The sequence below is a fragment of the Vipera berus genome (genome assembly GCF_964194415.1).
Source record: "Vipera berus genome assembly, chromosome: 2".
Taxonomy (NCBI): Eukaryota; Metazoa; Chordata; class Lepidosauria; order Squamata; family Viperidae; genus Vipera; species Vipera berus.
The window spans coordinates 35,138,671-35,152,893 of NC_138203.1; the positions used below are offsets into that span (position 1 = coordinate 35,138,671).

General features: G+C 37.2%; 1 protein-coding gene across 1 annotated transcript in view; it reads right to left on the reverse strand.

Annotated features, from left to right (window-relative positions):
- Nucleotides 1–344: 344 nt before the first annotated feature.
- The window catches only part of MAP1B (microtubule associated protein 1B), a gene marked incomplete at both ends in the record, with an annotated part of 60,539 nt that continues 46,660 nt past the window's right edge, over nt 345–14,223 (reverse strand). The window contains 3 exons of the mRNA XM_081315571.1: nt 345–500; nt 3,376–3,614; nt 7,366–13,546. Of these exons, the coding sequence (XP_081171697.1) occupies nt 345–500; nt 3,376–3,614; nt 7,366–13,546 (6,576 nt within the window). The remainder of the gene's footprint in view (nt 501–3,375; nt 3,615–7,365; nt 13,547–14,223) is intronic.

Sequence of the window (14,223 nt, forward strand, 5' to 3'; positions counted from 1 at the left end):
CACCCTTACTCTCTGTTTCTTCCAAGAGCAAATGCCCCCAACCTGGCAGAAGTCAGCAGTGTTTGCTAGTGCATGGTTTCCTAAGTGTTCAATGAAGATGAACCTGAATCTTCAGGTTTTGCAGTAATTTGAACCCTATGGTGGGAATACTGTTATTTCCCTTAGCAATTAGCAAAGACTGAAAAAAAAATAGTGACTTGCATCACTTTGATACAGTATAGCATTTGGCAGGTATATATAGTTCAGCAGCTGAATTAAATGGATTATATTTTTAGAAAAAGTATTTTCAAATTGAAGAATTTCTGGAAACAAAGTTTAAAGTTGAAATGCATTGCTTTTTTTTTTTACAGTTCAATCTTGCATGCAGGGAAAGATTCATCTTGCATAACAACGGTGCTACTGCTTGCCAAAACCATGATGTTAAGATCCTGTTGTTTCTCGTGGGTCTCTTGGTACCATTCCCTCATCACTTCTGAATCATGCGTTGGGATTAATGTCACCTGTCAGACAAAAAGCACATTACAAAAGAAATTACAAAAGGAAGAATGATGAGGAAGCTCACTACAGTACTGACACTCTACAGATGTGCACAATCTTGGAATGGAAAGTTGTTTGCTTAGGGATGATTCAGCGATTTCTGGAAGTGAATCCCTCCCCTACAGCATCATATCAGTAAGGAACAGAGCATTCTGAAATTCTCTAAAATATTGAATTCTCAGACTGAGAGTTTGTAAAGCCTTGTTACTGCACTACCAACCAACTAGTATGTCTTAAATACCTGTGCATAATCTTACCAAATTTGGCATCTTTTACATGTGTTGGAATTACAATCATAATATCCTCAGACCATCCCAACACATCAGGAGAGTGGTCAGTCAGGAAAACCTGACCATCAGAACTGGACATAGGAAGATAATTAGTTGTTACTAGACAACCCGTGACCATTGGACCATCCTTTCAGAGACATCTCCTTACCAGATTCTTCAAGGCCTTCAACAGGAACAGAGTTTATAATGTACTACCTTCGCTGGAAATGTTGGGATACATTCAGAAGTGTATCTGCCTTAAAAATAGCCCATGCTGAACTATATATCACTGTCAAATATTGGCATAGAAAATGTATGACATTTTGTATTATGTCATAAATTGCTTTATGGTAATGTTTATATTGGGATGCGGTGGCTCAGTGGGTTAGGATGCTGAGCTTGTCGATCAGAAGGTCGGCAGTTTGCGGGTCGAATCCCGAGTGCCGCGTAACAGAGTGAGCGCCTGTTACTCGTCCCAGCTTCTGCCAACCTAGCAGTTCGAAAGCACGTAAAAATGCAAGTAGAAAAATAGGGATCACTACGGTGGGAAGGTAACAGCGTTCCGTGCGCCTTTGTCGTCTAGTCATGCCGGCCACATGACCACAGAGACGTCCTTGGACAAGCGCTGGCTCTTCGGCTTTGAAACGGAGATGAGCACCGCCCCCTAGAGTTGGAAACGACTAGCATGCATGTGCGGGGGAACCTTTATCTTTACCTAATGTTTATATCATAAAATGTTTTATAAAATCTGCTAAATTTCAATTCCACAGGAGTGATGGCTCCCAGATTTTGGACACATTCTATAATTTAGTCCATTTGAGGTATCTTGGCACAGAATCTTTTGCTCTATTGAGGCATTGTTTAGCCCAGTTAAAGGTTATGGGAAAGAGGGTTCTATAGTATATAGATAGATTTTGAAAAGCAGAGCAATATTTTAGGGCACCATTAACCTTATTATATCCAGAGAAATACTACTGAGAATATATTGCATCTATTATTTATGTACTTTCTGCACTTTTATAACACAATGTTATATTTGGGGAAGTATGCAGTTAAGTAGATTTTTAACGTATGTATTGTATTTATATTGCATTTTGATTCATGTTAGCCAACCAGAGTCACACTGGTAAGATGAGCGATCAGCTAAATAGATATAAATGAATGTAAAAAGTGCAAGAAGTATTTTTAAAAGGAAAAGCATTTTGCATATGATCTTAGAAGTTAGCTTTATATCATTAAGCAGTGGAAATAAATTAATTATGCACACATAGAAATAAAATTTAATAAAATATAGATCCATTTCGTCCGTGTGAGAAAAATAGCATAAACATTATTCCTTCAGACCATGATGCCTCCAGATGTGTTGGACAACATCTGTTATTTCCAAACAAGTTTATATTTCAACACAGAGAATGTACAGAATGGAAATGATTAGCACAACCTTTTTTTTCTTAATTCTCAAAAGAAGGTTTTTCTATTTAAGTTATTTATTCTTAATAAGACTATTTCTATGCCTGAAAGATGTTGTGTTCGCAGAATTATCCAAAAACAGTAATGAGAAGGGAATGTATGGCAAGACATACAATAATCCTGCTGCACTTACATACAACTATAGGCCCAATTGCTAAGATTCTTCTAGGCTCATGTACAATCTCTCAGCTGGGCTATCAAAACAATTCAGAGCAAGTAGTGAACAATAAAATACAGTAATCTATTTATAATCCTCTAGAAATTCCTGGATTAAACTTCATATTATAGTGGTTTGATGTTGATTTACATTTCAATGTGATCACTTCCATTCCCTATAGTTCTATTTTTTACAGATCCATCTTTATTTCCTTTTAAAATATTTAGTTAACTAAAAAAAATCTTACGGGTGCTTTTCTTTCTAAAGTCCTGCCAGCAACAAATTGGCTAAGTGGGAGTAGAAAATAATGTTCACTACCTTGTTTTTTTGATTCTGTTCTTCAACTGAAAAGAAGTCTTTCCATTTCCTCCAATGGGAGTGAATCCATCTAAATCCATTTTCAAACACTGGGACTTATAGTGAAAAGTTAGCAGTGCTGGGGATCATTTGGATCTTCCTTGATCCGTTTCTGCTCTAAGCATCAACCCTTTCAAATTCTTCTCAATATTAGAATTTGGAGGTGTGGGAAAACTGAGTGCAAAAGCAATCAGGGAAGAGGAGCTATCCAATATTTTATTCATTTATTATTAATTTTCTTTATTTATCAAATTTATTTGCCACCCATCTTGCAGTTCTCACTCTTCATAGTTGGAATGCCACTTTGGGGAGTGGGGGAAACAAATATTCATTTTGCTACAGGAAGTGTTGTCTCTATGATCATAGTATTGCACATGGAACACACAATCAATTATAAATTATGCAATCAACTCTCCTTAGTAAAAAGACAACTGTTGAAGATTTAGATGTACCACTTTTCTTATCTTGTGATTTTAAACAAAGTAAGCTCTTCCCCTTTAGGTTTGGTTACTTAATTAAAAGATTATTCTTAGCATCTTATTTTTAATGGGTTTTCCTTTACTTCACAGATTCTGGAGAACATACCTGCATATTGCTTCCCCACTGAGCTTTGCCTTCCAACAGAGAATCCAAGACAGCCCTGCTTGGTTCTTCAGCAGCAGGATCATTCCCACTCACAACATAATAGGATGATCTCACCCTCTTGAAAAATTCTACATCAACATTCTTGCTATTGCTGTGGTTGGGAATATAGACCAGGTCCAAATACATAGGAGGTCCTGGAGGCACAGCTATAGATTTTGTTGGTTTCCCATTTCCAGATCCTAAAATAATAAATAAATAAATAAATACAATACAATACAATACAAATAAATAAATAAATAAATAAATAAATAAATAAATACATATACATATACATACATACATACATACATATATACATGCATACAATAAATAAGAGTCCTGTCTCAGTTTGTGGTAATACACATTGTTTACTAATGATAAGCTCAAGCTGGACAGACTGACACAACAAGCTCCAGCTGTGAAGTTCATGTATTTTTTAATGATTTTGAATTATCCTGTGGAATTTAAGCAGTTGATAAAATCAGATATTTGTACGATAAAAATGTACTTGGTGAACAGAACAAGAAACATTACAAAAGAATAAGTTATTAACCATATGTATCCATGCATGTTTGTGTATATGTATCAACGCATTCATTTGATTTTATTTATATTCCATTTTTTTGGTACAGAAACACAAAGCAGCATGCATATTGCTCCTTTCTCCTATTTTCTCCCCACAACAACTGTGAAAGAAATTGGGCTGAGAATAGAATGACTGGTCTAAAGCCATCCAATGGGCTTTCTTGGCCAAGATGGACCAGAATACATCCATACGTATATACGTATATACATCCATACACCCAAACATAGTTTCCCTGCTCATAGTCCAATACCTTAAGTACTTTATCACATGGATTCTGAATGTCACATATTTCAAGGAATGTGAAATATAAGAGATTCGGGAGCACAACATTAAGAGAAGCTTGCCTTCTAATTTCCTTTGAAAAATCGAACGGAAATAATTTGCTCCTGCCCATGGCCAAGATACTTTTAAAACACCCTCATTCCAGCCTATAGCCTAATATTAACTTACCCAACTATTAACTAGGTCTGACCTTTTTTTTCAGATCAGTTAAAGTTGTCTAACTACTGTCACCTTACTGGGCAGACACAAGATGTTAGTGCAGGCTAATCAAAGATGAAAAGAAAGAACTCAGTGCCTTTGAAGGCCAACACCAGATAAAGAAATGGCACTATAGAATAATTTTATATTGTTGTGTATATAATCAAAGTAATAATACATCATTCCAAAACATCTGGAGCATTGACAAAAATCATCATCAGTCAATTGCAAAAGACAATCTTACTTGGACCCGCTTACATTCTGTGATGCTACTTATGATACAACTTCAAAAGGCAATATCTGCCTATCACCCTTTGGAAAAACTTGATAGGTGGATAAAAATGTCAATTTCAGTCTAAATATTTGGCTGACTGTGTGACAAACCATAATGAAGAAGTTTCATTATCCAAAATAAAATATTCAGGGAAGCAGAACGGAAGGAAATTCAGTTCTGAAAAATTATAAAAATGAGAGATTCCCCCCCAAAATAGTAGAATAGCCAAAGAAACCTGGTAACAATAATTGGAAGTATAAAGGGAACAATCGATATAAACTACATGAATAATAAATTATCAACTTATCAACAATAGAACCAGTAAAGGCTAATATGGAAACAACCTATGAATTCATCCCCCCAAAAGAAGAATTAAAAGAGATTATGGCATATGCAGAATTATTAGTAGACATATGATTTGGCACCTATAATGAAGGATGTGAATAAGGTGGTTGCAAAGATTAAAATAATATCTATCAAACAGACCAATCAGTTTGCCTGCAGTACAGCAGTGATGATTACAGAAGAACTGGGTATCAAAATTAGAAAAGCAAAATCGAATTCAGTCCCAAAACGAAAGATCAGACTGAAGGCCAAGATAATGAAATTAAGATCAGATGCAAGTAATTTAAAAAAGAAACAGAGTGAACAGATAGTAATAATAATTTATTGTGATTTTACATTGTTCTGTATGCAGTAATAATGATTAAACTTATATGCTACCTAACTTTCAATGACTTTGGGCAGCTTATATTTCTTTCCAATATTATGGTTTCAAATTCCAGTGAAACCCATGATAATAATAGGCTATATAGTAGCCTTTCCCAGCTCAGCAGTATCAAAATGTGTTTCTTTAACATTTAAACATAAATTGAAGCACTAGTACCATCACTTTTTAGCAGAGAGTGACAAAATGCTCAGTGGCTATTTTTAAACTAAGTATCTGACCACAGATTGCTATGTTTATTAGAAGCAGTATTTTCCTTCTACTAAGAACAACATTATCTTCAACTATAAATAGTAAGTAGTTCTCTTCATTGTCCCCATCATTCTAATCATTAAGGCTATTTTTGCAATGTTGTTGAATCCAGAGTGACACTGAATTATTCTGACTTCTAAACACAGATTTTAGATTTTATAGCAACCGCTGACAAAAATTTGTTCCTTTCTTAATACAGCAATTTTTCATTTGCCTTCTCAAACACTGATGATAGCTATAAACTAATACCTAGCATAATAACTGATGTATTAGCTTCCAATTCCATAACTTGGATTTTTCTGTCTAGGAATTATGGGTTTTAAAATCCAATTTTTTTTGAAGTGAACAGTTAGAGAAGGATAAAGGTAAAGGTAAAGGTTCCCCCGCACATGCGTGCTAGTCGTTTCCAACTCTAGGGGCCGGTGCTCATCTCCGTTTCAAAGCCGAAGAGCCAGCGCTTGTCCGAGGACGTTTCCGTGGTCATGTGGCCAGCATGACTAGACGCCAAAGGCGCACGGAACGCTGTTACCTTCCCACCGTAGTGGTCCCTATTTTTCTACTTGCATTTTTACGTGCTTTCGAACTGCTAGGTTGGCAGAAGCTGGGACGAGTAACAGGCACTCACTCTGTTACGCGGCACTCGGGATTTGACCCGCCAAACTGCCGACCTTCTGATCGACAAGGTATCCTAGGCAAGGTTCAAAAAGATAGTTCCATAAGTTTTCTTGTAACAAGAAATTATGTTTATTTATGTTCCATCTAATCCCAATTTGAAGCACAATTTTTCCAAGAAGGAATAATATATCAGCTATTACGACAAACTTTGATGCCTTTTTTTAAATCCTAAGAGTTGTGAGGGATGTAAAATGATCTGAATATTTAAGTTCTAAAATTCATTCTGACTTTCTAGTTCTTTTTTTAAAATGAAAGAACTCTGCACTCTACAATTATTTTGATTTGACTAGGAACCTTCTTAATAAACATTCTCTTTTTTTCTTTCAAATTATAATGTTTCTCATGAAAAGGGTTTAAGCTTGTTTTTGCTTCTTTTTATCTCCTTCCCCCACTTTTGAAAAGATTTCATGAACAATTACAGCAATTTTTTTTTACATTCCAACTGCCAATTTTAAGTTGAACTGGACTGGAATATATATTCATTGATTCTTAAAAATGCTAGCATATTGGCCACATGGTAAAATGTTTACTGTGGAAATTTTGTTTTGTCTTGCACAACAGCACACTATTCTGAAATATTGTTTAGAAACACACGTAGACAAACATAAATGTTTCATTAAAAAACCTCAATATTTTTCTATCGAGTTGAATCATACCAAAATCATTCAGGTTAACAAGTCTGAAATAAACTAACTTAACACTATTTCAATGGTCCCCATGTAAAATAATGGCTTTTAAAGCAGGAAGGTTTAAATACAGCTACAGAAAAATATCTCTATATTCTCTTTAGTAATTTAGTTACAGTAATCCAGTTGTGTTGGAATTACAACTTTCAGAATTCTTAGCCACCAGAGCTGTCAATGAAGGCTGAGAATTTTGAGTGCTGTAATCTGGTACATCTCAAAGACAACAGGCTCAAGGGCTGATATATGAGATTAACTTTACAATTTGTCTCACCTGAGGTTGTAGTTTTTGCTGACTTTGATGTTGTAGAATTTGCTGCATTCTTAGTTTCCTTATCTTTCTCTTCATTATGAGATGATTTTATCTCTGGAGTAGAGATATTTTTGGCAGCTTTCTCCACAGACTCTTTCTTCTTTGGAGAAGCTGTTCTGGAAACTTTATCCAATGACTCCTTCAAACCAGCAGGTTTTGGAGAAGCCACTTGCTTAGGTTTGCTATCACTCTTCTTGGCAGGAGAGGAAGATTTGGTCTTAGTCCCCTGCTTTTTTGTTTTTGTTTTTTCTTTCAGATCCTTTTTCAAAGGCTTCCCTAGGTTCTGGTCAATAGGCATTGTCTCTGGATCTACCATGGAGACATCTGGGTGCCTAGGTGAAGGGCTGCGATCTTGAACAGGGACTGGGGGAGGATCAATGTGTTCGTACGTGATTGTTTTATCAGTTGGTATCGTTTCAGATTCATCTTCTGAATCAATGTTAGCATCTGCTGTAATAGAAGGACACTCTTCTGTTTCAGGGGGTACATCTGAGTCGGTCTGTGATGGAGCAGATTCGCTTACAGAAGTCGGGGGAGTTTCACCACACAGGCGAGCTTGCTGTTTTCCTCCAGAGGGTGGTGGAGGACCTCCTGACTGAATTAACAGCTTTTCTTGGTCTTGAGATTGTTCTTCACTTGCAAACCATTCTAAGGGGTTAGGATTTATAAAAGAAGGTGAGAGTTCTGTTTTGGGATGCTTGTATTCACAGGATGAGACAAGACATAAATCAACATCTTGACGGATTTCAGATTTTTCTGAAACAAAGTATTTATCATTCTCATAGTGATAACTTGAAATGTCAGGTGATTTGGTAGCTTTCTCTGTAGACTCAAAAGAATAATGGACAGACTCTGATGGTTTGGTGGGTTTTTCGTAAGAATAATCAAGGGCTTCTGGTGACTTGGTGCTTTTTTCTGTTTTCTCATAGGAATAATTATCTGCCTCTATTGATCTGGTGATTTCTTTTGCAGCATAGCTGTAATCAAAGGTTTCAGGGGATTCAATGACTTCCTCTGTTTTTTCATAGGAATAGCTAACAGCCTCAGGTGACCTAGTGCTTTCTCCAGTTTCCTTATAAGAATAAATAAGTGGTTCTGGTGATAAGGATGTTTCTTCTGTATCTTCCTGATCCTTAGATACTAGAAGTGCTTGACCATGTTTTGTCTCAGGGTCTTGAACTATTGATGTATGATAGCCAAACAATTTGTCTGGGGATATGTGCAGCGATAATAGAGATGACTGAGAAGCAGCCATTGTTTCTTTCATTATGGGTGGTGAATCTGAAAAGCTAGGTGAATATAAAGGAGAAGATTCCCGTGGTGTCAATGAAGATAAATCAGACTTTGGTGAGAGTTTCTCTCCTAAGCTTTGCATTTTTTCTGATGGAAATGTAGAATGTATTGGCATATCACTAGGCTGTGTAACAGCTGATAGAATTTCTTCTTGCAGGGGAGAACTTGCCTGTGAAGGTGTATGAACAGAGGAAGTGGAAGGTGAAGGCGAAGCCTCTATCTGAGAAACTGAAATAATCTCTGAAATATCCTTCTCATGGCTAAAACATACTTGTTCCACTGGCGATATTTTATCTGGAAATCCATGTTCTTGCATCTCTGAAGGGCTAAAATCAACTTCTGTGGGACCATTTTCAGATATATGCTGCACAGCAGCACCTACTATGGGTTGCTCAGGTGACTGTCTGCTAAAATCCATGGCCAAAGACTGTTCAGGTGAATCTTGTCCAAATTCTACTGACATAGTTGATTGTTCAGGAGATCTATGATCTAGTATTGGAGTCCTTGACTTTGCTGTCTTAGGAGAAAAGTCTGGTGGAGAAATAGACATTGGTCTTGGACACTCTTCTTTCGATGGAGACATTTCTGTTTCTTGAAATGTAGTTGGTGTTTGTACAACAGACACAGAAAGAGAATCATCAACTTCAGTAGAGTGAGGAGATCCAACCTCAGCATGTAACGAAGGAGATACATCATCAGTGGTTGGTTCTGGGAATGAACTAGTAGCAACAGATGCTGTAGAAACAGATGCAACTCCTTCAATATGTGAATAAGTATCTTCTGCTACAACTTCATCAACAGGAGTTGCAGATTTATCAGAGACAGTACTTTCAGATATTGACATTTTAGTGTCCTCTTTGAAATAGCCTAAATGACTAACATCCACCTGAGTAGGAGAAACCTCTGCCAGCTTCCTCTCATCCAAAACTAATGCAGACTGAATCTCTGAAGTTTCTAGATCATCCTTTTTCTTTTCTAGAAGAATGTCTGATTTTGGAGGTGTCAGCTCCAAATCTTTTTCATCCTGTTGGTCTTGGAAAATGTTTGTTGAAGTAAATTCAGAAACTGAGCTCTTCTGCAACACAGAATCTTTTGTTTCACTTTTCTTTTCAAAGGTGGTTTCAGTTTCTTTGAGAGATTTTATATCAGCACTTAAAAATGTGTCATAAGAAGATTCTGTACCAATAAGCGGTGGACTTCGTAAAGGTGAAAGCACTTTCTCAAAAGGCGATTCAGAATCAGGCACTGGTTCATCCATTGGGCTTATTCTGTGTTTTGTAACATTGTCTTTGGCATCACTAACTTCAACACTGATTGGTATTTCTGTTGTCTTTCCAGGAATCTCAGTTGGAAGTTGGTTTGACTTTTCATCAGTGGGAGACTGATAATAAGGTGTGTGACCAGCACTTCCAGCAGCTGATTGTGAAGGAGATACCACTTCTAATGTTTTATCATCAGGGCTGAGGCTCTGCTCTTCCTGGGTTTCGTGATGCTTTTCTGGCAGTGTTCTGAGAGATACAGGTTCAGTTGATGTTTTAATCTCATTGGGAGTTAGGGAAAAGTTCACACTACGTTCACTAAGAGGTGTTTTACCAACCGGTGATAGTGGGGCTGGACTTTCATCTACCTTCTCATCCCAAGTTTCTGAAATTTCTAATTTATTAAGAGTTTTGAATTCATTTTCCCGAAGATGATACAGATCCTGGAAGGAAGATTTGTTAAACTTATCTTCCTCTAATGAAGAAGGTGGTGAAATGGTAGAAGCTGAAACATTATAGTCTTTGCCTTCAGTAGCATCTGTTTTTGATCCTTCAGATAATCCATTAAAAGCATCAGGAAGAGGAGCAATTTTAGGTCTAGCAAAATCTTGAGAATATAGTGTGGACTCATACTTAGTAATGTTAACATATTCTTGGGAAGGAGATTCACTTTCTTCATTATTTGTTTCATCACTCATTACATCTCTTGGAGTTGACATTCCATCCATTGGAGTTGGTTCACTGGATATTTCAATAGTGGACTGGGTATAACCTGAAGTAGCAGTGAATTCCTCAGGCTGGTCTTCTCTGTTTTCTTCATCTGAAACAGTTGCTTCACTTTCTGACCCACCAGGTAGAGTTTCATCATGGATAGAAGATGCTGGTTCCTTTGCTGGAGATGGAGATTCTGACAATTTAGTTGGAGTAGTTATAGGCAAACCGTATTTATCATCCATTTCAGCAGCTTCGGCTGCTTTGTCTACCACAGCCATGACGTAATCCTCTTCAGCTTGTATTTCTTCAGTTTCTTCTTCATCTTTGACCTCCTCGGTTTTGTCCTCTTCAATTTCTTCCTCAGTGTCTCCTGTTTCTGCCTTTTCAACTGTTGCTTTGTCTACATTTTCTTCATAACGGTCTTCATATTCTGTTCTAAATTCTGCATTTTTACCATACATTAACCCTTTCATTTTTTCATTTTCAGGGGCTTCTATCATTTCTTTTTCAATCTCTCCTGTTTCGATGATATCCTTTATGCCTTCTTGCTTTTTGAAACCTGCTGGCAATTTTTCTTCCTCATCGTCCCTTTGTACTTCTGCCTCTTCCGTCTCAGCCTTTTCTTCATAATCACCTGCCTCAGAAGATTCTTCAAATCCTGCTCCTTCCTCCTCAAATTTTTCGCTGTCGTCAACCTTGTCCTTTCCCACAGACTCCAGCTCTTCAGGAGTTTGTTCACATTCTCCCTCAGGTTCTGCAGTGGTGGTATCTTCATCAGGAGAATAAGTTGGACCTTCAATTTTTTCTTTTTTAATTGTGTAGTCTTCCTTTTGTTCTAGGTCAGTTAGCTGGCTTTCATTATGAACTTCATCTTCCTGAAGCTTCGTTTCCTTCACTACTTCAACTTCTTCCGCTTTTAGTTCTTCAAAATCCTTCGTTAAGTCTTCTGGTGAGGACATAAGCGATCTCTCAACTTCAAGTTCTTTCCCACCGGCTGCTAGGCTTGCAGCTGCTACCGTTGCAGCCCCAGCTCCCAAAACAGTCACGGCTGCAGCTGATGTTTCAGCCACTTTGAGATCTTTCTTCACTGGCTTGCTTTTAGCTTTTTCTTTGGGTTTCCCAGCAAGTCCACTTTCTTTTTTGATGGGTTCTTCCCTCTTCTGTGGTTTTGGCTTTGCTGCAACCTTCTTCGATTCAGGCAACAAAGCAGCAGAGGTTTTCTTCATCTCCTTAGGAAGCTTCTTGATTTCTCTCTTTTCTTCCTTTTTCGCTTCCTTTTTCTCTTCTTTTTTGGATTCTTTTGGAGCAGCTTCTTTCTTTGGCTCTTTTTTAGATTCTTTCTTTATTTCTTTCTTCAAATCATCCTTTTTAGGCTTTTCTTCTTTCTTGGTCTGGGATTTTTCATCCTTCTTGGGCACCTCTTTCTTTGACTTTTCTTTCTCCTCTTGTTTTTCCTCAGATTTTACTTTCACTTCCTTTTTCACATGCTTCTCCTTTATTACTTTCGGTTTCACATCAGTGGCTTGCTTTTCCATAGTTTCAGATTTCACAATTTGTTGCTCTTTTGCTGTTAGATCTTTTTCAGTCACCGAGAGCCTACTTTCACTTTTGGCTGGTTTATCCTTTTTTATGACAGGTCTATTTTCTACTTTTTGAGCCTTTTCTGGTGGGCTAGTTTTCCCTGTGTCAGATGCCTCCTCTCTGGATTCTTTTCTGACAGTCTTTGTCGACAGGGATTTAGTGACTGGCTTGAGACTTTCTTTACTATCTGTTCTCTGCTTCAGTTTTGCCTGCTTTACTGCTGGACTTGCCAGGTTGCCACTTAAGTCTTTTTGTGTCACTATTGGTTGTTTAAGGAAGTCCAAATGTTTGAGCTTCTCTAGGCCATCTAATATGCAATATTGTGTACTGTTCCCTGGGAAAAGAACTCTGATAATTTTTTCAGCAGGGTTTGCAGGATGCCACACAATCAAAGATGAGATCGAAGTCAAGTAGGAAATTGGGATGTCTATTTGTTGACCATTTGGTAACACTAGTTCAGTTTTATCTTTGCTTGTACCTGTCCACTGCTGCATGAAATATTGCATTTCTTTGCTGTTTTTGACTGGGTTAAGCACATACATTTCCAGTTTCCCTACACCCATTTTTTGAAAAAGGATAATGGGTTCAGTGTTGCTTCCTATATTTCTAAAGAGAGGTTCTGGTTTCATGGATAGTTTGTTTAAGTATTGCAATGTAAAGCAAGCCTCTTCTACACTTCTTTTTAATGGCAAATTAGGATCCGGATTTCCTAGGCTTTCAGGAACATTAAGAAATACAACTCCCAAATCAGGTGAAATTAGATTTTTCATCCAATCGCTATTGGTAGTAGAGCCTTGAGACTGCTCCTCTTCTAACTCTGCTATCTTCCGTTGTAACATGCTGTTAATTCCTGGCAAATTATCATCTCCAATGTGAGTAAGCAAAATTGAATCTACTCTGTCCAAATGTCTGATGAGTTTCCAGAAACAAGATTTTCTCTCTGATCCTCCATTGATAAGCATGTTGAATCCATTCACGGCAAACAGTGCTGAATCTCCTCTTCCACCAGGGAAAATGTAACAACAAGGCTTAGAAAGTTTCAGAAAGCCTCCTGATGTTGGCGGTTCCAAAATATCAAATGGTGATGGTACTTCCACTGACTCTGACAAGTATTCTGTGAATTCAGAAAGCCCTTCCATTTCAGGCAAAATATAAGAAGAATTCAGCTTAATGTTGATGAAATCTTGAAGGTTGTGTCTGTCAAGGTTTGAATTCTTCCAGTCCCCTTCCTCCGGACAGAAAAGTGTTAAGCTGGCTTTGTTGGCAGGATGAGTAGTGCTCAACAATTCTCCAATCTGAAATTGAAAAACCCAAGCAGGAATATGATAAGATTGTACACATTTAATTCATATTTATGTCTCAAAATTAAATTGAGACTCAGTAGGAAGTGGATGCGCCTCCCGAGTCAGAACTTTGCCTTTGGCCCCATAATTGATTTCAGTATTCTAGTACAAATCAAAGTAATTATACTGGTCTAAAGTCTTCTTTTCTCTGATATACACTGTTATCCACAAGAAGAAGAAAAATAGCAATCATATACTGGCTTCGTGCCAAGGCATTTCCATATTAAGAAAAGTTGCTTTTATTTCAGAAGTATTTATATTCCATCATGGTTCTAGCCATGGAAATATCTTAGCTGTGTTTGCTGACTTCCTAGAAAGATTGAGCCAATTTAATTTTATTATTTCAGACTTGGATAGTAACATTACTTACATTTAAAGGGCAAAGTAAACATGAATTACATTTGTGAAGGAGGCAGATATACTAGAATATACAGATGTAAAAAATCTGGACTAAAAAAAAACTGCTTCTAGTTCCTTCTCTAGGTTTGTTTCAGAAACAAATATACTTGGCTTCTGACTTGAATATATATATATTCATAATGCACAGAAGCCTTCCTGTGACCTCATTTTTAATAATTTTCACCTGCTACACTGCTTTCTGTTTTTGAGAAAGATGGTTAAGATGGCTA